The sequence below is a fragment of the Chaetura pelagica genome, unplaced genomic scaffold (genome assembly GCF_000747805.2).
Source record: "Chaetura pelagica isolate M959 unplaced genomic scaffold, ChaPel_1.0 scaffold164, whole genome shotgun sequence".
In the NCBI taxonomy this organism is placed as follows: domain Eukaryota; kingdom Metazoa; phylum Chordata; class Aves; order Apodiformes; family Apodidae; genus Chaetura; species Chaetura pelagica.
This window is the reverse complement of record NW_009952971.1, coordinates 576,449-601,026: the sequence shown is the minus strand read 5'-3', so window position 1 is coordinate 601,026 and position 24,578 is coordinate 576,449. Positions and strand designations below refer to the sequence as shown.

At 36.6% G+C, this 24,578-nt stretch overlaps 1 protein-coding gene across 1 annotated transcript in view; it reads left to right on the top strand.

The window, feature by feature from the left end:
• SLC17A6 (solute carrier family 17 (vesicular glutamate transporter), member 6) overlaps positions 1 to 24,578 on the top strand; it is a 32,962-nt gene that overhangs the window by 5,288 nt on the left and 3,096 nt on the right. Inside the window, exons 4-10 of the mRNA XM_009995857.1 lie at positions 15,731 to 15,845; positions 17,911 to 17,998; positions 18,098 to 18,184; positions 19,244 to 19,386; positions 21,529 to 21,678; positions 23,228 to 23,360; positions 24,063 to 24,173. Coding sequence (XP_009994159.1) covers positions 15,731 to 15,845; positions 17,911 to 17,998; positions 18,098 to 18,184; positions 19,244 to 19,386; positions 21,529 to 21,678; positions 23,228 to 23,360; positions 24,063 to 24,173 — 827 coding nt within the window. The remainder of the gene's footprint in view (positions 1 to 15,730; positions 15,846 to 17,910; positions 17,999 to 18,097; positions 18,185 to 19,243; positions 19,387 to 21,528; positions 21,679 to 23,227; positions 23,361 to 24,062; positions 24,174 to 24,578) is intronic.

Here is a 24,578-nt window from a genome sequence, read left to right as displayed (position 1 = left end):
TTAATGAAAAAGAAAAAAAACATTAGCAGGAATTTTTCATTAACACACACATGAATTTAGAATGGTCGAAAAACATGTTTCAATGCGACTTTCACAATGAAAAGAAAGTGCAGATGGTGCAGGGACTTAAGGACTGGTTTCTATGGTGTCTGGCAGTTTTTCAAGCACCCTGGGTGCGATTCTACCTGTTAATTAGATCCACTGAGTATTCAAGACACATGAGGCTTTCACATCCCCCCTTAATGCCATAGGCTCGTCATTCGCACAAGTAGCCAAGGTCCTAGTGCCACTCTTCAAAAGGATAACGAACTAGGTGCAAATGGATAGCAAAACCAGAAATATATACCTTTAACTCTTCTCAGGAGTGTGCAACATCAAAGGTAGGCCTGGAGAGGCAGAGATACTTTTCCTAACGGGTGTTTGTTTGAGAAAGAGGGAGGGGAAAGAGAAGGGAGCTACAGCAAAAATGCTCTCTCCAAGGTAAACATCTTTAAGGCAGAGACTTGCATTAAAAATAGTTAGTATTTATTACTGGTGAAATGTTCTGTAACTGAGATAACCCAAACATCCCTCATTTAAAAGCAAATGAAAAAAACCACAACATTTATTAAACTGAGGTACCCATTGCCTGCCTGTTTACAAGGACCATCTTTCTGCTAATGGTTAAGAAATGTAAAAGACCATTTCAAATAACAATTAACAGCCAGTTACAGGATTCTTCTCCTTTTCTTGCTCCTTTGAGCATTTTTGCTCTTTACTAAGTCTGTAGCTCCTCAGGATTAATTGGATTTAACCAAATACAAAGATTTGCAAGACAATGGCAGGGACATTCCCAGGAAAACTCAGTAATAGAAACACACAACCTGCCATCTCTGAATCAGTTTTGCCCCCTCTTCATAAACATTCACATTTATAACAGTAAATGAAGATTATTTCCAGCTATGAACCTGGGTGTATTTTAACTCAGCAGTTTTCACAGACTAGTGGTTTGTTATTACTATTGTGAAAGCCTCAGAGACAACTCCAACAAGGAACTAGATACGACATACATGGCAGTAACTACAAATAGTAAACTATGGGTAGTTGCTGTGATTTTTATTTATTTTGTAGGCCAAAAAGGCAGAGAATAGAGTGCTGTGTGGTTAGATGTATTGGTTGCAATAATAAGGTATTGAGGAGGTGAAAATACCAGTTAGTTTCTGAATGCCACAGAGGTTTTGACATCTACACATTCAACTAGAAGTGAACAGGATGAAATGGGGTGCAAGTCCTGATGTCCATATCCCTTCCAAGAAACTGCATGAGATAAGTGACCATGCAGGCATAGAGGTCGACAGCACCTCATAGAATATGAGCTACTACCAAAGTCTCTGCTGATTTATGTGTCTCATGCAAAAGCCACAACTGGTACCTTCATACTGTAGTCAAGTAACTGTTTTGTTTGGTTTTTACAAACCTCACTGAATATCAGTGGTTTCTTTTGCATTCAGAGCATGTCTGAATTCATACAGAAAACCAGAATTCAGATGTACTCTACATAAAAAATAATAGACTCTAGAATAGCATCATCATGTTAAAGATCCATGAGAAACACAGTCTTGAGCTCAGGAAAACAGGAGATTTTTAAGAGATTAATTCCCTAGACAGAAAGAAAGTAATGAATACATGGAAAAGATAGCAGGGATGATAAACTACAGATGCTAAGAAGGAAACTGGGAAGAACCTTAAGGTGTGCTCTGGGATCTTAATTTGTTATTGACAGAGAGTTGCTGAGTGTATAGCACTGAGTGTGCTTGACATTAAGCTTCACTCTAGTAACCAATTATAGAGATTTGGTTGACATAATTTGAAGGTTTCTCTAAGGTGTAACACATGGACAAAATTACTCTTCCCTGGCAGAAAGAAAACCTTTGCACACACAAAGCATTAATCAAACCTGTGATCTACAGTCATTTGCCTTGTATTGGAGTTCTGAGCTGGGTTGAAACCCTTTATTTTGATTCTGCCCCTGTTTTGAAATGCTTAGTGCCAGTTAAGAATGAATAACCCTGAGCTCTGAACTCTAACATTTTCTTCAACTGAGTCTGTCAATGGGTAGCATTTTACTGAGATCTTTTTAGAACTCAAGGCTGCTGCTGCCTGGTTATCCTGTTCTGCCTTGACCCACTGCTCTGATCACGCATAGCTCCCCATTATTTCTGACAGATGGGATTTAGTGATTTACAGATTTAGAAGTAATAAACAGAGTTTCTCAGAAATTTGCACTTGGTAACTTGGGTCTCAATTTGCCTCATGTTGCATAACTGAGAATTTTCTGCTGTAGAGTATTTTCAGCCTAACACTGCAAAAATGCTTCATTTAAAGAGGTTTATTTACTCTGCTGTAGTACCAACAAGGTCAAACAAAGCTGTGCTCAAAAATTCCAGAGAAGATTCAGAAACAAAACACCTCCTGAGCACTTACCTCTCAGGTAGGCAACAGAAGTTGGACTAGTGTGTGATGAAGTCAGTGCTCCTGAACACTTTCAACCTCTATTGACCTCTGCAGCAATAGGGAACCCTCAGAACATTGCAAGGCAATATAGTTTTTCAAAAGACACAGACTGGGTCTCAGGTGCCTCCTCATTTACAATTAGTGAAATTTTAAACTTGCATCCCTTGAATTGTGTGTGAAAATAGGATTCCCTCTTGTCACAAGAGGCTGGAGACCACTTCTCCCAGAGGATAATCCATCTCTGGAAGAAGCTGGTATGAAACCACTGTGCAACCATCCACAGAAGACTAGGGGAACAAAGGAAGAACAATTCAGAGTCCCATGGGTAGGTTCTATTACACTTACACTTTTTCTCAGGCTTAAGTTCTTAATGAACAATGAACAATTAACCCTGTTACCAATTAAGCATAACATGATGATAGCAGAGAGTATTGAGCAGGCTCCAGTAGTTTAGGGAAGGCATCTTGTCACATGGACATCTAGTTTTGCAAATAATCTGGGCTACTTCTCCCATTTGAATGTATGTACAGTCTGTATGTACAGTACCAAAAAAAAGTCCCCATCTCCCCAGGCTGCAGTACACTGGAAGAATTCATGGTTTCTGCAGAGAGTTTTATGTAACTATCTTTATCCAGAGAAAGTCAGCTATGATTCAGAGCTTCTGAGATGGCAGGGGCAAGAACAGACAAGTAGATCCCAGAGACAAATCCAAAATAATATACATGTTCACTGGTAAGAACCCTTTCTGATTAGTAATAGCAAAGCTTTCTCCCCAAAAAGTGAATGAAGGGTGAGACTTCCTTTTGGAGATTGTTGGGAATTCAATGATGTGTTTTTCACAAAGTTACAGTGGATTTTGATTAGTCCAAGCAGGGTTTTCAGGAGGATGGAAATGAGTTAATGCCATTTAAAAACACATAAATCATATCTGAATCCATTTAAACTACAGTTTTAAATGCAGAGGCTCCTAGCAGAAGGGTTGTCATGTGACATGAACAGAAAGAGGATGAAATGCTGACAGTCCTCCAATGCCATCTAATTTCTACTTAGTCCATGATTAAAACTTGGGCTAGAGTTAATAAGAATTCATCTCATCTTGACAAGTTTTAAAAAACAATCATCATTTTCAGGGACTGAAATCTTACTAAAAGAAAGAAAAAGAAATCTGTGGTTTGGTGGTTTCTCAACTCTTATCTTTACAAATTTTATTTAAATGGATGCAATGGCTAAAGTGTTGAAATGTTCTAAAGCAAGGAAAGGAATGCAATATTCTTATATGAAATTCAGAAATGTCATTTAGGAATTCCTTTTTTTTTTTTTTTTTTTTTTTTTTTTTTTTTTTTTTTTTTTGTAGCATCTTAACAACTATATTGCAAACATTTTGCTTTAAAAAGAACAAACTAGAAAGTGGTGCAGTTATTTTGACTCTGAGCTCCTCCAGGGAGATTCATAGTGTCTCACTAAGTGAGTCAGTTAACAAAGCACTTCAGACCTCAGGTGTTCTGTGTCGCCCCCAGAACATGTAGATCTGCCTGTCTGCTGTGTGAGGACCCCAGGTTACTTGGGGTATTTGTGTGGGTCACCACATGCTGTGATGAAACCCCTTCTTTCTGTGTTTGCACAACCAAGTAATTGCCTGTAACTGGCCTAGTGATATTTGTCACACTGGGAGACTTATGATTAACTGTTTATGAACCTTTCAAAGATACAATACTTCTGAATAGTCATTAAACAAGATCTACTGTGATCTTCATATTCCATCAGCCATTTTGGAAAGATGCATAAATGAAGGACCAGATCAGATGATAAATAAAATGCCACCTGGTAACTGGGCTCTGTTCAATACATATAGCACTCAAGTGCAAAGTAACATCAGGGAGTGGGGAACCACCCTGGAAAGCAGTTCCATTTGAGTGGGATTTTAAGCTTTGTTGAACTAAAAACCAATCATGAACTTCCAACATGATGCTCAAATGAGGAAGTTGGTGTAATCTGGGATATTTCTTTTTCCAGTTGTAGTGGAGTGGGTGTATTTAGGTCACTGATACTCATCTTTCATTGCTGTGGATTATTTGAGTACAAGGATATTAATATGAGTGTTGAAAAATCTGAGATTTTTAAAGAGATATTTATTTACTTTAAAGATTATAATTCCACATAGTGAAAGAAATAGCGAGAACTATGTATTCAGTGTATTCATGTCTTAAAAAAAAACATTGGGATGTGATTTGATTGCAAAGTATGCATGTAGTTCCACTGGAAAATATGCTGGATATAAATGTGTGCTTTAGTTCTATAGAAAGATCCAACAAGAATCACTAAATTAAAGACAGATAAATTAAAAAAGCATAAATACTACCAATAAAGACTGTCACCACTGGTCCAAACAGAGTAATTATATGCTAGATTCTTCATCTGTGGGTGTTTAGTTCCCATATTAGAAGTTACATTCTAGCTATTAAAACATTTTCAGTACAGGGATAATTAAGCAAAATATAGGGGATAATCAAGTGAAATATAAGGATTAATACCATAGGGAATATCAGGCTAGATGGGCCTTAAAACAATGCAGTTGTTTTTTTTCTTTAATCTAGAAATAGAATAATTCTATTTAAACTGATTCTTTCCTATTCCACTTTAACACTATTGCAAAGCTGCAGCTGTCTGTGCTCTCACACGTCTAGGGGAGGTGTGAAACTGTGCTGGTTTTTACCACCTCATCTCAGGATAATTTAAATAGTGGTTTATTTTAACTTCTGACACACTCTTCAAAAATTCTTTAAAAAAAACATGCTGGCAATCTGTAATAAACCTCTTATCCAAGCAAAAGCATTACCAAAATGTTGTGGCACTGATTTCCTAAATGAACAGTTTAAGCATTTACTGTAAACCAGGCAAGATTCTCAGAAATGAATGGGACATTGTTAGATTACATAGGGCAGGAATTTAGTTCCTCTGTTATATATTTCAAATAGAAATGCAGATTTTGACTGTATGTACCAAGTACTGTTTCAAAAATAAATCTGCAATAATCATGTATTTTTTTTTGGTAAAACAAAGCTGAGTGACCATTTTAACTGATTTGTGCATACTCAAATATTACAGCCCTCTTACAAATAACATAATAGAATGAAAATTAAAACAAAAAAAAAATCACCTTATAATTCTATGATAATTACATGTTTTTCATTACCTGTTAAACAGCAATCCTGGCACTATTCATATTAAGAATTCTTGCTACATAAGTATGCCAAATTTATCTATAATGCAATTATCTCTCATCTATGTTGAACTTGTCACCATTGTTGCACTCTAACCTGATTGGAATGATATAAATCAACCCCTCATTTCAAATTCATCTTGGTTTTTAAAGTGCCATTCACCTTGTTATTAAGGGCTTAATCCTTTTTCTCAGCAAGTAATCCAGTAGGATTCTTTACATGAATAAACTGAAAGATATCTCAGACAACTGTATGTCAGTGCATCTCACCTCAGTCCCACAGACTTTCACTGAAACTGTCACTAGCGTGTCAGTGAAATCAGAATATTTCTCTCTAAACCAGCCTTAATGAGAAGCATAAAAAATGCAAGGCAGATGATTGGTTTAGAAATATATGTCCAAAGCATTTCCAGAACTTTATATCTTTATATTTTGGTTTTATGAGATAAATTATTCACTCTCTTTTAGCAGGTGGACATATTGTGTGTTTTTCTGCTTTCCAAATTGATGTATAATTCATAGCACGACCAGGGGATTTGTAGATGGCGAGACAAGAGACAACTTCTGAAGACATAAACTGACCTTGCACTGTAAGACAGAACCCCTGAAGTTGTTCTTGCCAACCCCACCTTTCATGTTCAGTTCAAAATCTTGCAGATTAAACTGGGCTCCAATCCCAGGCACCACTGTTGGGTTCATCTTGTTCCAGGCAAAGCAGCCAATATTGCACCAAAACCCCAAGATGATTTTGTCACCCTTTTGCATTTGCAGGGTTTTTTAAGCACCAGTCGCTGCAAGAAGGGGACTGGGGAAACATCTACGGGTGTCTGGTACCACTGCTCCCTCTGCCATATGGCTCAGGGTGCTTCCATTTTTCTGTCATGAATGATGAAGCTGTTTTCACAATTTAATGATGCAACAAGGGATTTGAATGGGGGTTTTGGTTGATAAAAGGGGGCCTCAGATGTGTGACAAAAATTAATAATGTATCCAAGCCCTTATTATACCAGATTAGATGGCGGGAGGTCGACTTTTACATATTAATGCTTCATGGAGGGTTTATAATAGGATTTAGTATGAAGGGCACCCAGACACATCCCCCTCCTCCTTTCCTACACATATGAATGAAAATAACCTGGTTTATCATGTTTGTTTGTTTTTTTTTTTTAAAAAAGCCAAATAAAGCTGCCATACTACAGCTTCTGGCCACAGATTGTTATTAAAGAGGATCAGGTTTAAGTGATTCTGTCACAAAGCACAGTGAACCCAAGACTGGCACTTGGGAATACATATTCCTCTCTAATGTCAAAGATAGCTTCTTCTATCTGGTTTGCTGGACAGCTGAGTTCATCATCCCCTCTAATATTCATGGCATAATCTCAGCTTTGTTACCTTTATACCATTTTATGCAAACTAGAGGCCCGATTCAGAAAAAAATCCACTTCATTCTGTCTATCATTTATGAAGTCATAAAATGTCAGGGTGGGCATTTCACTTGAAAATGTCTGCAGTGAAGGGGTCAACAAAGCCTTCAGGAAATCAGCCTATGCTAAAGTCAGAATGGTGATGTATGTTGCAGAACAGCTAAACAGTGTCTCCCCATACAGGGGTCATTTTCCCTTAGTTCATTTCAAATACATAAACATAAACAGAAGTTGTTCAAGGAAGGATAATCAACATGTTTACAAACTGAAAAGATAACTAGAGGGGGAGAAATATTATCAGGATCGTTTAGATTGCAAAGGTGATGAACAGGTGACATAACAGGTACATCATTAATAAATATCAGTGCAGGTAACTTAAATATTCCAAATGAGTGGGTACTCACAGTTTGCAGTCCAGGAGGGAACCACTGATGCTCACAGAAGAAGCTGAAAAAAATGTCAGAATGTATTACCATTTTCAGAAGTCAGTAAGAGCACAGTTTAAGTTTAAATAAATTAAAAGCAAGTAAAATATAACTAATGCTGTCAAATGTATAGCTTCCAAAGAAACCTCAAGGCAATACCTTACAGGCTAAAATACCATTTGCTGTCTTACAGAGAAGCACCTGTACTAAACTCAGCTGACTGGTAGAAGTCCACAGTGTGGACTTTTGGAACTACTTGGATACAGGATGGTAGTGAACCTCAAGATACAAAATGCTGGGAACTACATTTATCCTTTCAGGGCTAAATATTAAAAATTCAGAATGTTATCCTGCTTCTTCAGATATAAGTAACAAAAGTAGAATTATGGCTGAAATTTGGACATATTTTTGCTTTCCATCCTCCTTTGGTCCAAATAATTTGAAATCAGTATCTGTAGAGAATTGGCCACACAGTTTTCATAAAATTACACCAGATGCTTTCATACAAGGCTGATAAAGAAACTTAATATTTGATAGGATTATATAATCCAAATTTGTCAAAACTGTCAAATAACTTTGCTCCTAGCTCTCTCCCAGGTCCTAAGCCTCATGAATCCCTACTGCATGTATGATGCCTCATAACTAGTGTCCCTTTCAGGGGGGAGAAAAAACTAATTCTCTCTGAAACAAAACCCACATGTGCTTCTGGCATAGTTAATTCCAGGCTCTCTTTCCAATAAGCATTCTTAGTCACCCCTACCTACTTTGGTACTTCACCAAAGGAAGGATTTTGAAAAACTGCTGCATGCAACACAATATGTACCCTGGATTTCATGAACCAAAGGCTGTTTATGTTGGTTGCATAAAAGTACTAATGTCACAGTCACTTTGGTGTAAAGGAATCTACATTTACTCTGAGCAGACCAGATACAATCAGCTGTAACATGTGGCCCATATATCAGAAAACACCCCACAAAGAAGTACAGATGTAGCTTTTGAGTCCAACACATAACAGTTATCCTCCCAACCAGCTCCACAAAACATTTTCAAGTTAAAAACAGATGATTTCTTTGATAACTGTGTTATATATCTCTAAATTAACAGAAACAGTTGAATCACAGCCTAAGCCCTGGAACTCAGTAAGGTAATTTGAATGAGATGGTCTTGGTTTGAAATACAATCTGGTGGATTATGTATTTAAAGAGCAAGCCAGCCCAAAGCTAATGAGCTAAAAGGAATGAGTCAGAGTTTTATCTAGACATATATGGATATAATGAGTTGTAAAATGAAACCACAGGTTTGAGAGGTTCCCCAGATGAATTCTAACAGGAGAGAGATAGTTGAAAGGGTGATCAAATGAATGAAGAATAGAGAAGCTGAGGTGAAGGGGGCTTGGCTTTCTTAACGATAGAAAAGACAGAAGATAGGACTGCTGTCGGGGTGAACTGCAGAGACAAAACCCTCTAAAATAAAATAACATAGGTACAAGATATCTAGTGGATGTAGGGAGTAGCAAGCTGCAAAGGCCTCCAAAATAATTAGGGCAATGTTAATTACTTCTGAGATGGAATCTGATCTGCTTATGAAAGGATGATGTAATGCACTTGCTGGTAAGAGCAACATCAGAATTTAATGACCTAGGAGTTTTTTACATTCAGCATCATTTGCAATGGTGCTGTCACCCAACAGTGCCCAAGTTCTTCATAAAATACACCCTGACATAACAAAAACAGGCAATGGCAGACACAGCCTGAAAAATGTTAGGCTGTTGGCTTGACTTCTGTGAGTCTGTGGCATTAGTGGGGCTTGGAGAAGGCAGAAGGCTAAAGAACTTCAGGCTACTGGTACACATTGAATTAGTCTCTGCTTGGTATTTCACTCTGCTGCTTGATCCAGACCTTGCATGGTCCATTTTGCTAAAAGACTTGGGAATATTTTGGGATTTATTTATCAATAAATAAATTCAGTAATGGCAGATCAAACCACAGCAAATACAGTTCCTCAAAATGTTTATGTTCTGTATGAAAGTCTTAGAAGACTCTCATCACACCCAGTATGGGTAGATATATGCTATGTAAGAAGGGAAGTCTTGACTGCTAGCTAAACATCTAAAATTTCTATGTATAAAGTCACTGCATAACTCAGAGAAAAATCAGTTTAAAAGGATGATCACAAATTGTCATTGCTAGCAGCATTTGCAGAAGGAAGGATTTTGAAAAACTGCTGCATGCATTCCAGCTAACTCTTGTCCTGGTTCTCTCTAGACGTTATGTTTTAATGGAAAAATTAAGCATTCAATCCAGCATTCAGCCTTGCAATTCCTCTCAGACAATAAATTCTCTGCCTTGTATAAATAAAATAATGTAATCAGTTCTATGTTGTGTTGTTGGCCTTTTGCAGGAGGAGTTGTGTCAAAGATGAATGATAATAGGCAGAGTCAAAGAAAAGGAATTTTTAGAAATCTTGAGCTAACAAAATAGTCTCAAAAGCCATTTTGGTTAATACATGTTCATCCACCCAGAGCTGCTCCTGTACTGGGACTTCCCCAAACAAGCACAGCTCAAGAAATAACATCAAAGGATAATCATGACCCAGCTTATTTTTTATATATGTTTGATAAAATAAGTCCTTGTTTAACATAAGTGATTTCTGTAAGAAAAACTAATGGCAATAACCAGTTCTATAACTTGAATCCAAACAAATGCCACTTTTAAAAGACATAATTTGCATCTCATCTTTTGACTAGGTTGGAAAGACTTTGCAAGGAAGATGTATTTTTTCATTCTTGTTTAGTTTTTACCTTCACCTAAACAAGGACTAGTAAAAATGTTTTATATTTGTTCACAAATTAAGTATTTGTTCAATTCAGATGCTGCACCCACTGAAAATAATATTCTCCATAATATGATCAGTATTACAGTAAAATAGGCAAGTGCAGAGGTTTTATGTCTTAGAAATGAACATGGGCTACATTTTCCACAGATTCCTCTTTACAGTCAGAATAAACCACCATGTAATATTTGGATTGAATTTATTGTAGCAGTGTGCAATGCTTCCACACGTTCCCCATGATTCCCTAGAAAAACTAATAAAAAAAATCAAACTTTCCCATTCTGTAGAAAAGCCTTCCATGAAATTATCATCAGTGGCTTTTTGGAGGTAAAAACTAGTTATAACCCTGAAAGAATTTTCCAACAAAGCTATTGAAAACTACTTTAGTTTATCATGGAATCATGTGAAATGATCTTTTGTTCCATAGCTCTCAGTGTACATCCATTAAAATATCTGCAACCTTGTTTTGTAGTTGTCAGTGACCAATACTTATTATTCATCAATTACTTTGGAATGTAATGAAAGGGAATTCATAATTCATTGATACAGCACATATTTAAGCAACTTAAACCTACAGTATTTCATGCCTTAAATAAATATTAAAAGTTGCTATTTTGAACATAAAAAGTTACTCTGTGATTTTAATTTTTTTTTTAATTATAAACTTTAGTGAAGGTAATTCTTATGCTTTAGAACAGACAGACTTGTTTTCCATAACAGTTTTGTTCTCACAGAGTTGTACCACTTATTTTGAGAATAAAAAGAGATGGATAATTGTGGGCTTTGCTAGTTACATTAAAAAATAGTACAAATAGAAAAAGATGGGATTCAAACATCTGAGGAACTGACTCCTCCCCATTCACGTGCAAGGGATTTTAGCTTTACTTTCACTCCCTGTCATTGGGGTAAAAAGATGCTTCCAACCAGGACCTTTTAGCTTCAGATATCATATGTGTAACCCAGTATGTCACCCATCTGGCACTGAGCATTTGGCATGTGTCTGTGCTCCCACTATTCTCAGCTCACTTTTGGAGCTGGCACTTCTTCCAGCTGAGCAGCAAAATCTATAACACACTTCTGTGCAAAATGAGCATGGAATATGAATTGCCTGGAAAAGGTAGATGTGGGGCTGAGCAGATGCAGAGATGAGAAATCCAGAGAAGAAAATACATATATTTATTTCTCTTCAGTTTTTCCCCAAAGATAAAAATGAGCCAACTGGCTTGAAACCCAAGCAGATTAATTCCCTCTGCAACCTCATTGAATACTAAGAATTTTTCCTGAATTGCCAGAGTAATTTCCTTCCTCAGCTCCATCTCTTAGTCAAATATGATTTTGCTGTTATTACAACTTGTATTACAGAAGGACCAAATCACAGCTCATGACCTTCATATTATGCCAATGTAAGTAAAACACCAAGGATCAATGTTAGATTCTGTCTTTTGGGACGGAGTCTGCTGGGTCTACAAATAGAAACAGATAAACAAAGCATAATTCTTTGTTTCAGCGCTTATTCTGGTCACTTATAAGACCAAGATTTACCTTTTTTTTCCCCTCTCCTTGACATACTACTACTGTGTGTATTAATTTTTCCTCTGTATATGGTTATTTTCTTCTCTCCACAGTTATACAGTTCCGATTTCAGATCAGAAATGGGTTTTCCCCCAAGTCTAGGGATTGCTGAAGGCATGTCAGGGCATTTTAATTCCCTGCTAATGCCAGGGTTGAGAATGCTGGCAATGTCATTGCCTGTGTTTCTTTGGCATACTGTAGTTTTTCCAGAGTTTACTTTTACTACTCTAAAGCTCTTCATTTGTGCCATGGCATTAAAATATGTTTTGGAGTGTGGCCAGCATGAAATGGATATTCATGGATATGTCGGAATGAAAATTCAACAACACAGCTACATGGGTTTTGTAGGTTGAGCTCAACCCAAGGGACACCATGAAGCAAGGCTTGGCTCACTCTGTAGGAGACATGAGCTCTAGTGGTGTTTGTGCTGGAGGTATGAAGCCTTCTTCAGAAGCCCATGCCACTGCACAAAGTGTACTGGAGAAATGCACAAGAGGGCATGGCAGCTCTAAGACTGTGGTCCTATAAGGGCCACACCTATTGGTTCAAGATAATATTGGAATATCAAGAGAATAAACATACATGTATAAAAAATATAATGGGGTGTGGGCTAAGAATGAGCACTCCTAATCAGGCTGAAAGTTTCATTTGAAATAGGGAAATATGTCTGTCTGAGAATGACCTTAATCCATTTTCAACTGCAAAAAACAAGTATTGAACCCCACATTCTGTCCATTGCCACTGAAATATAAGGATCTTAAGAAAAAACAGGGTTTCAAGCCCATGTTTGGAGTTAACATTGCAGCAAAATGGGGCAAATGAGGATTGTTTGAGAAACAGAAATGAAACTAAAGAGCATAACAAATTATGAAATCATTAGTTTAGTAAACATAACAAACAGATAAGCACAAGAAAAAAAGAACCTAAGTCTGGGGTTTGATGTGTGGGTCAGTAAAACATCTTAGAAATGCCTTAGAAACAATCAGAATGTTCCATTTCCCAATTAAATAGAGTAGAATGTGAGCAGCATTCAAATATGTTTATATATACTGTAGCTGAAAATTATTCTTATTCTATCTAAATAATACATTTAGTTGGACAAGATATTTAAAACAATAAAATGGGAAGTTTCTACATAAACCAGAACTAAATCACAGTCTTTTTTAGGAAGAGGAATTCAGTATTTATGGAGGTAAAATAAATGTAACAAAACAAAAAAGCATGAAGCAGAAATACTGAATATATTTGTGGATGTGCACTGAGAGATGCAATGCAAATGCAGGAAGACATATTTGCTCTTAACTAAGAGTTATGGAGGAAACAGACTCACTAACATAGGCATACACTAAATTCATGGATATGAATTCTGAATATGCATTCAGAAAAAGGATTAAAAGGCCATTTCTGAGAAGAATCATAATTTAAATCTAACTTATGCTACACTTAAATCCATACATTTTTCTGGGGGAAAAATGTAAATGTTTTTGAAAAAGTTGTTCCAACAAAGCATAGTTCTGAGAGAGAACTGATTTAAAAGTGACATTATGGAATTATTTCATCATTTGCTCCTTGACTTAACTAAATATTTACTGGTAGTTGCATAAGTTGTAAAGACAGTCAAGGCTTTCATCTAGAAGATGCATTTCTCTGATCATTCCCTAAATCTACCTTTTCCTTTCTCTTCTGGAGGGAATATATCAAAGGAAACAGTTTGTCTTTAGTGGTCATGAGAACACAGGCAATTCTGGGAAACACAGCTTTCAGTTGTGGCAAACAGAAGCTGATTTCAGATACAGAATTGAAAAACCAGAATAAATTTCCTCAAAGACAGTTACCTATCATCACAATTTCAAATATTCTATCTTGGCATGATTTTAACAGGAATAGTGATTTTGAAAGACTTACACTGATCCACAAATGTAAAACTGTATTACTGGATGAGGCGTTTAGCTAGACAGTGATTTAGAGAGAGAACAGGAAAAGCTACAACCAGAACAGTCCTTTTTCCTGCCTCCAAGCAAATAAGGATTTTCTCTACAAACCTTTAGAATGGCTACAGACTATTGCTCTTCAAAAAATTCCTAACACAAACATTTACTTATTACAAAGAATTGGTAAAAATCACACACAAGGCTTCTAAGCATCCCAAACTTTTCCATTAATCAGTAAAGCAAAAAAGTAAATGAAAACCAAGACACCATTGTGGTTTATGTGAGCATAAGGGGGGTATTATAATGTAAAGAAATGAACTGCACAGGACTTTGAAATATAAACTTGCATACAAAGAAATTAAGAATAAAGACAGAATTCAAGTCAAAATAGTCCACACAGTGCAACACAAACACGTGCACCAGTCAGTCCCAGTAAGGGTATTGAAAAGGCTGCCACACAAAGCCAGAAATGTGCTGCTCAGTCAGCTAGAACTTGTTTAACATGAGATGGGGATCACCGGGAACAGAATGAAGAGACCAGATTGAGAGCTATTTAACAAAGCTTTCTTGCTGTGCCAAGAAGCTTTTTTTTAAGCTGCCCTTTAGTATTTGTCAAATAGAAGTGAAGTATGCTCAGCTTGCTATTTAAAGATTCGTATCCAGCTGTAACTCTAAATAGAGAATGTGAAACATAGATGTCTTTGGGAAGAATTTTCATCTTGAAACTTAGCACTGCTTCCTGCTTCTTTAGCCCACAGTCCTGTTTCTCACTAACTTATGGCACTGCACCAATTTCTGAAGAACACAGGCAAGGTTAAAGGTTTCTGTCAAATCTGTTCCACATCAGATACCGTGATGTTGTCTGCTCAGACATCTCCAGGATTTATCTTAGCACTACATAATGTTGTACAGAGAAAGTGGCCAATCATTGCTACTGGCTTCATCCCTTTGCATAGTTCCACTGGAAGGAAAATGACAGGGGAGGGATTATTTCCACAATGAAGGAATGCATGAACATGAAAAAATGCTATTACAATAATGTTGGAGAAGAGGCTTCCTCCTACCAGGGACAGATATTAATTTAATAAAATTAAAACTTAGTCAAAGCCATGGAATTCTGAAAATGAATCATTGCTTCATACATTTATTTGGACCTTGTAACCTGCCTTATTTGAAGAAATTTCTTGGATGTTGATGGAGCAAAAATCAGCAATATTCAATGAGTAACCTCTGAAAAACCAGCAGAAAGAAGTATCTGTTTTCTATGGATATGTGTTTCCAGATTGATTAATTCTTGTGTCTAAGAAAATCCAAAGTCTGTTTGAAATTCTGCCTGTGTCTTTGGTATTTATAAAAGTGGATTCTTCTCTGCTTTGTAAGCAGTGAATTCATGGGGGCACTTTCTTACAAACAAAGCACTACCAAGAATCCCTCTTTTACCTGGGAACCTGTTTTAGTGAACCATTTGGAGACCTAATTTCTCTAGAGGGTGGCAAATTCAATAAGATTTGGTTGAAATAGATGTGAAAATATACTAAAGGGAAAAGTGGGGATATACAGGGAGAGTAAGATCTATACCTGTGATGGCATAAGATGTATTTCCTCAGGAAATTATGCTAAACAGATGTGTATATCCAGGTTTGGTCTGGGTTTTATCAGATGGGTTATTTCACTGGATAGAAGTAGACACTAATCCAGTCCAGCAGGCAGTCTGGTCCTTACATAAATAACATGTTTAAATACACCTGTGTTGATATGTGAGCACATGTGGAACAAGTCAGTTGGAACAACACTGAAGTTCCTTCCTTTCCTTCTTTTTTTCCACCTTTGCAGAGTATTTGGTGCTGCTATACTGCTGACATCCTCCCTCAACATGTTAATACCGTCTGCAGCCAGGGTGCACTATGGGTGTGTCATCTTTGTTAGGATCTTGCAGGGCCTTGTAGAGGTATGGAAAAAATTATGAAATAACCACTAAATGGGAGAGTTGCTCGTTAGCTTCTAATCAGCAATTGGAACTTTACAGGGGAAATAAGAATTGCTTTCAGTTTACCAAGGATTTTTGGTGTAATGGATTTCAGTGGATGAATTACAGCTGTTTGATATTCCTTCATCTTTGAAATTACATAGCAAAGGTTTCCCTTGCTGAGAAGCCAGTTAGATATGCATTTAGCATTGATGTTTCTCTGAAATCATGTACTGGATAGGGCTTATACTGGTGCTATTCCCAACAGTTATTTGTTGACCAGTCTCACATATTAAATCTATAAAAAGAAATTAAGTTTCTATTATAGGCCCTGACCATGCTCTTGTTAGTATGAATGAGAGATTTACCGTAATTTAAGATGGAAAAAAATGGATCCTGCCTTCCAAATTTGTTTTCTTGTTTGTTTCTTCACCAAAATACAGATTTTTAAGCTTGTGATCATAGGTTCTTTGCTCCTCAGGGCTACACACTTCTGTGTGTATCACATACACATTGTGTGTGTCACTATAGGCAGGAACTGATTTAACTCATGCACTTTACTGCATAAAAAGACTCTAAGAAAGGTGCAGAAAGTGCCTGAAAGTTAGGTAACCATCAATTAAGTTCTTAAAGTGTACATTTGTAAATACGGATTGATGTTTTACCACTGTGAGGGTGGTGAGACCCTCGCACAGGTTGCCCATGGAAGTTGTGGCTGCCTCATTCCTGGAAGTGTTCAAGGGCAGGTTGGATGGGGCTTGGAGCAACCTGGTCCAGTGAGCAACCTGCTCAGGCAGGGGGATTGGAACTAGATGATCTTTAAGGTCCCTTCCAACTCAAACCATTCTGTGATCCTATGAAAACTGATCTGTGTGTACAGAGGTGTGCCTGACTGCACAGAGGAGAGGAGCTGAAGCAAGTGGGTAACTACAAAATAAATAATCTGTTTTCGACCCACTCATTTCTGTGATACATTTCAAAGCAATTGTGAATGCAAAACATCTGAAACAGGATCATCTGAAAGCTTAAAATAAATCATGACAATCTGATGCTTTTGTCATTATTTTCTTCTTGAAAAATTAATGAGTCTGAAAAGAACAGTAAATCGTTTATAGAATCTTCTTTCAAAGAAGAATGTATTTTACAACCTTTTTTATTTATTGACACTGATAATCTGAGTATTTATGATAATATCAATGTTTGACAAAAGTTATTGTTTTTATTTCTTGAATAGGAAATAAAATATCAAATTAAAAATGACTCTATATAACTATGTACACATCACAATAATTTTATGCATTAATTTTGTGGAAAATCAATGTATATTTAATATTAATTTTTCTATAATTTCAACACTGCAAGATGTCATGATCTCTGTGTAGTCTTCCTGTCACATTAGAGGCTGACTTTGAAGGGAGACCTAAAAATAACTGGTTTAATATCAAACCAACTAATACGAGCCAATTATTTGCTTTAAGGGCTCAAGAAAGTTCATTAAAGACAAAGGCAGTGAAAAAATTCTCTCTTCACATGACATTTTTAAGCTCTTCTTGATCTTGTTTTCTAATTTTAGAGCAGTGGAACAGTAATCTGTATTTCCTAAATTACACTTTAAATGTTAGATCCAAGAATGTTAGAAGGCCACCAAAACTGAGAGTTGGGGAAATGAGCCCAGCATTAGAAAGACTCCAGAGAGTCTGTATTTCCATCCTTCCTTTGACTCTGGTACTTGTACATTAAGATTCATTCTTTTTAATTCTTTGCAATTTTTTTTTTTCCTGGAAAGGGGAGGGGTATCAAAAAAAAAGAATTATGCTTTATATCTGTCTCATAAGGCTTCTTTAAGGATCGGGAGTGAGATGCAAAACCCATTTCAACTTTAATAGAAATGGGAGTTTTTCTATGGCTGTGCTCAGACCTGACTATAGAAATGTAAAACGTTTCCAGCTTCTGGTTTGTAATAATGAAAAAAAAAAATACACAAGCAAAGACAATGAAGTGAGTGATTGATCAGCATTAGCTAACTTGTGGCACACCCATTCCCCAGGGTGTCACCTACCCTGCCTGCCATGGTATTTGGAGCAAGTGGGCCCCCCCATTAGAGAGAAGTAGGTTAGCAACCACTTCCTTTTGTGGTAAGTAACTTTCTACTTTTCTCTTTCTTCAGTTTGCAACACAGAAGTATTTTGAGGCTGAACTTTTCTCCCTTTTCATCCACACATCTTGTTTTCTAGGTTCCTATGCAGGAGCTGTTATTGCAATGCCTTTAGCTGGAATTCTAGTGCAATATACTGGGTGGTCTTCAGTGTTCTATGTGTATGGTATGGATTTTTGCTCATCTCACTCCAGTATTGTATGTCCTTACTCTACCCTTTCTAAAAATGCCAAGGAGCTGTTATTGCAATGCCTTTAGCTGGAATTCTAGTGCAATATACTGGGTGGTCTTCAGTGTTCTATGTGTATGGTATGGATTTTTGCTCATCTCACTCCAGTATTGTATGTCCTTACTCTACCCTTTCTAAAAATGCCAAAGGCTATTGTTAAGAGGCCAAAAAAAAAAAAGAGAAGTAGGTCTGTAAAGCTAAAAATAGAGCCTAGAGAAAAGGACAATGAAAGAACTGAATTTAAAGGAGAAAACAGGAAAGAAACATTATTAAATAAGAAGAGAAACTAATCCATGATGAAACTTTCATCACTTTTAGTACAAGTAGTGCAAACCGCTACATGTATTTATAGAATCTCAGCTCATGTAATGTCACTCCATTTATACCACTAGAAGTTTAGAGTACCTGCCCTGACTAAGATGTCCTGATTTCTATCTGAAGACCAACATAACTTCATTCACACTAGTTGTGTGACCTTAACTTACACTGATGGAAAAAAAAGGCCCAAAGGATTTCATTCTGCAGGGTAAAACTGATGTGAATTAGGGGGAAACCATAGAGAAATTTAAGAAGCTACTCAGGAAGTGCATTGCTATGTTGAAGACAATGTCCCAATCTTGTATTTTACAGGTAAAAAATTTAGTGCACTAATCAAACTACAGTCCCTTAAAGCAGAATGGAACTTAATTTACAGTCTGGTGACATGAACTAGAAGCTGTTTCATGGCACTGCATTGTACAAATCGATGTTAAAATATCAGTGAATATTCACTTCCAGTGAAATCATTCTGTAAATGAAACAAAGGAAAGTCCACTGTGCTTCAACTCTAAAAGTATTTTGTACAAATGTTTTGTATAGGATCAGATTTGCTGTTAGAATGACTCAGTAGAACAGTAACAACTGTCACTTACAGTTGTTAGAATTATTCACAGACTTTTTCCTTGTTTGCTGCTTTACTGTGCATTTCTTTTTCAAGTCTTTCTTTCCATTTCAAAGGGAGTTTTGGTATAGTTTGGTACATGTTTTGGCTTTTGGTTTCATACGAGAGTCCTGCAAAGCATCCTACGATCACAGATGAAGAAAGAAGATACATAGAAGAAAGCATTGGAGAGAGTGCCAACCTCCTAGGTGCAATGGAAGTAAGAATATTACTCAGACACTTGTTTCCTATGAAATAGTAATAAAAACACCAAAAAAAACCCCCAACAAACCCAAGTAGAAATGAAAAAAAATAATAAAACACACTATTTTTTAAAGACAGAAAAGCATGTTTTAAACAATTTAACTATTATGGGAGTGGAGGGATCTGAAATCTGCTGATGGATTTCTGGGTGGATGTTGTTCTGCATGAAGAGATTACAGGTTCCAGTTCTAGCAGATCACTCATGGAATTTATACCTCTTTTTCTACTCCAAAGTATATAAAAAAACAAAACCCTGCAGCTACTTTTGCAGCTTTATTGAAACTTTCATAGTCACTGTAGTTCAAATTCAAGCAGAGCATGCTGGGACAGCCATGGGAACATTCCCCAGTATCATGGGGAAACATGCTGGAAACATGCTACCAAGCCTCATATAATCTGACTCAGTTCTGCCAGTTCTGGTTTGGTTTTCAGAAACTGCTAAAAAAACATGAACTCAGAGAATTTTCTAGCCAGTTAATAGTCCTATAATACTAAATAATAACTTTCTTATTTCTTTAACTATTGAAAAACTTTAATGAAACTATTACCATGCTTACTAACTTAAGAAAGTAAAAAAATGTGGTTCTTCAGCCTCACGTCATCTGCTCAAATTTTACACCATCCATAGTTAGCTGACCCTCACTACCACTCCTCATTATGTTTTCTAATTGGTCAGACCATTGGTTCTTGACTGAACTCAGGAATAAAACATTTGTCTTGTAGTAAAAAAATCTTTGATCCAGTTTAAATAGGAAACTGGAAATATTACAGAGTCAATTCATTAACAGGTGACATTTTTAGGTGCTCTTGAGATAGTGTCTTGGTTGATACCAACTAGAATTCAGCAGTGTTCATGGTTTCTTATAAGTGCTTTGAAAATATTGTTTTAGGTTCAACATCAGGAGGAAATTCTTCACCATTAGGGTCATAAGGTGCTGGAATAGGTTGCCCAGGGAGGTTGTTGATGCCCACTCCCTGGAGGTGTTTAAGGCCAGGTTGGATGAGGCTTTGTGCAGCCTGGTCTAGTGTGAGGTGTCCCTGCTCATAGCAGGGATGTTGGAACTCAATTATCTTCAAGGTATTTTCTAACCTTAACCATTTTATGATTCTATGAAATTAGGCATTTCAAAGGATGTCCATATAATTCTAACTCAGGCTGGATATCTTCTGTCTTTTATTGTTGCTTTTAAATTAAACATTTTTGGAAGTGATTAATTTCTTCCCATAGTACGAAGTTATCTTTTTGGGTTGGCTTCTCCTGAGTTAAATCACACTTAATCTTCACGTCTCACTTGAGTGTAATTTAACAGATATACAAGCTACTGCATATGCCTATCTGTGGACTGGTTTTCTTTGAAGAAGAGCCAGTATTTAAATAAACAGTAGAGTAAATTCAACCTGAAACCTTGCTGAAGTGACTTTCAAACACTCATCTGGATCTGGATCCAGTATTTGGATCGACACAGATGGGCAGAACCCTGGGCTCATGGAGAGGTGCTGGGACTCAGCAGGATTGTAGTTCTGTCCATCTGCCCTTTTTGGTTTTTTTTCATTATGCAGTTAGTTTTAAAAATACAAAAAAACAAATTAAAAAAATATATTGACCAAGCAAGTTCAGCTGAGGCTTGATAAAAGAAATTATTCAGAATGCTGAGATTAAGATTTAAATGCTAAAAGACATGCCTAAAATCAATCTGGGTGAAACAGTGCACTTACAGTATACAACCTGACTGTTGCCTTAGAAACTGCAACATTGTCTTTTAAAGGCATAATCTTTTGGACTTAGTATGTTCATGTTCACATGACTGATACCATGGTACCTGTACATGAGTGTCAGGATACAGATATCACTGAGTTTCTCCACTTGTGCATTTTGTAGTAATTTTTACTGATTTTCTTTTAAAATTAAACCTCATTCAGCCAAACATGGATGCATGTACTTGGTGTTAACTAAAGTCATTGGAATTCTGATACAGAAAGCTGTGCATATATGAGCTTGTTTGAGTAGAAGTAAAAATAGATAGAAAAAGGGAAAATAATGATAAGGGAAGTTTATAATGATCAAAATGGTGACTGGAGCCCCCTTTCTTTATTTCAGAAATATAAAACTCCATGGAGAAAATTTTTTACATCTATGCCAGTCTATGCAATAATTGTTGCAAACTTCTGTAGAAGCTGGACTTTTTACTTGCTGCTTATTAGTCAGCCTGCTTACTTTGAGGAAGTGTTTGGATTTGAAATAAGCAAGGTATGTAAAAATAATGTAAAGCTTTTATCTTAGCTAAGTAAATATCAGAGCTACACTTGTGTTATTTATTAGGAGGAGGAAGGAAAAGTATATCTTTATCTTTGTTTTACAAGTCTCAAATCTTATCTCTTCTAGTCATTGTTCCCTTGACTGGCACATGTAAGTGAAGTAACAACGATAACAAAGGATTGGGAAGGGAAAGGTGAAGGCAGAATGAGAGTTAGTGATTATCTCCTTAGGGTCACACTGCAAAAAGACCTTCAGTTAAGTGCTTGAAACAAGATCATGTATGGTAGTAGAAAGGTATCACGAGACCCGTTACACTCTGTCCCTGACACCCCCAGGGATGCAGGATCCCACCAAAGATGTAAAGAAAATATTGACAAGTGGTCCCTTTTTCCCATGTGTGTTTTACAGAGCAGGACCACCTAGTTTTAGGAAGGATGGCATAATTTATCAGCTTCCTATATTCCCCTTTAATGTGGTGAGAACTGCTTCCCCTTAGTCACTTAAGAAGTGAAAGAGATAGTGGCAAAACATGAGACCTATGGATGATCCAAGGTTCCACGTAATTTATATGAATTTTGGTTCAGACCTGTAATCTATATATGGATACATGTAAATAAGCCTCCAGGGTGTAAGTAAACTTTCTACTAGCACCAGTTTGCTTCTTATGAAAGTGACAGGGGCTTGTGCTTTTGAGTCATCTGCATTCTTTAGATAATGCTGCAAGAGTTGTCACACTAAATTGTCGTGTAAGTGACAACTGGATGAGTAGCTTCTAAAGTGTTGCAATATTATGGAGTATTGTCACAATTCTGCAATGCCATCCTGCATTTAAAGATGGGACCATCTTTAGCTGGAGGTATTTTAAGAAGCTTTGCTTTGCTTGAAACATACAGGTTACCTCATAGTTAATATCTGGCTGATTGGGAGAAATATCTATTAACATGAAGGTAGCTGTCATAACATAGTTGGTGCATATATCAACTGCAGTGAAAGACAATATTTCACAACTTTATTTGAAGAGTAGAGAAAACCTTCTCTACACAGAGAGTTTCTCAGGCATGTTTTTTGTCCTTGTGAAATTTGAAGCCTAAGGGATGGTCAGAAATGTAAAGCAAATGGCTTTTGTGCACAAGGATGGTCCACAGGGAATCTGTTGAAGCACATTAGGTTTGCTGGGCTATTCTTTGGCCAACAGGCCACCAACAAAACTGTAACAATTCAGTTCGATGCATTTGGTCATAAATTTTCTGAAAAGAAAGGGCAGTGGGGCTGTAAATCAGGAAAACAAGACATTAGCTTATATATAAACTGTGAAACAATCTATAAATGGAAGAGATTGGTAAAAATTCTGTCTGTCCTTCATAAAATACAATGACAAGTTAAGATCACCATTTTTGTTCATTTAATAAACCGACTTAAGATTTTTAGTTTTAGCACATAGCCTGGAATTCAAGTCAGATTAGTTGCTGAATGCTGCAGAAAATGAAAAAACAATATTTTCTTATGCTTTGTACTCTGCTAATTGCAATTATTATTTTAGGTGGGTATCTTATCTGCTGTTCCACATTTAGTGATGACAATTATTGTTCCTATTGGGGGACAAATTGCAGACTTTTTAAGAAGCAGGCAGATTCTTTCAACCACTAATGTGAGAAAGATAATGAACTGTGGAGGTAAGTCTTCCTACTTTTAAAAAAGCTTCTTGCACAGACTCAATGCCCACATAGTATGCTGGATACACTAAACAATCTGCATGGTTTTACGTACTTATGCAGCAATACTTTGGGCATTTTTTTGTGTATTATAGATGTGGCTACTAAATACACATAAACACAGTTGTTCCTATTCCCAGTTTCAATATGGATGTTTGGTATTTGAAAATGCATTGAGACAGTTGAAGCAGCAGATAAGCTTTTGGGGGTAATTTGCCCTCTTAGCTATTTGCTGAATTTTGGCTCCTCATCTAAACACCCTTCACACTAAAAGTGCCCAGAAAGCTGCCTGAGATTTCAAACCTGACTTCTGAAAAGTAAAAGTCACACGAGCTGAATCCTGGCTGTGATAAGGGCTGCAAAATTCCTAAGCTGGTTAAGTGTTCATTCCCATAAGGGCTTGCTGGAAAGACTTAACCAAATCACAAGTATTTATTTTCATCTTAAAATTGACAGAAAGTAACAATAACTTAGCATACAAAGAATAAAATCAGGATTATTTGAGATAGCAAGAATATGTGTTTTAGGGATGAAAGAAATACCAGGTTATATTCTGCTCTGAGGTCATGTTTTGCCTGTGTCTTCCTATGAAATATTGCCATATCCTAAGGCTTGCAATATTTCAGAGGGAATTAAAACTGATTTTCCTTATGATTTCCCCAGGTTTTGGTATGGAAGCAACTCTTCTTCTCGTGGTGGGATATTCTCACAGTAAAGGAGTGGCTATTTCATTCTTAGTGCTTGCTGTAGGCTTTAGTGGATTCGCCATATCTGGTAAGAGATTTTGTTATTGGTAAATTAGTTTATCTGAAGAGACAGGATAACCCATTGGATTTTTATTAATTGACAGCAATTTAAACAAGCCTCAGAACTGCAAATGGCATTATTTATGATCATTATAAAGGAAAGGGCAATCAGCATATCTTTTATATTAGATTATTTTTGCTCAAATACTTCAGTCTTTTCCATATTCATTGCAGTAAATGAGACTTTCTTTTCAGTGAGGTGTCAATGTACACCACAGCTTTTTCTTGACGTTAACCATATAGAACAAATGGATTGATAGAATATAATGATACCTAAGCTTGCACTATTTCTTTCCAATGTATATTAATGTTTTGATAGTCCTGTATTATTTATTACTTTGGAGCCTAAATACTAGTGATTTTTTTCTGATTT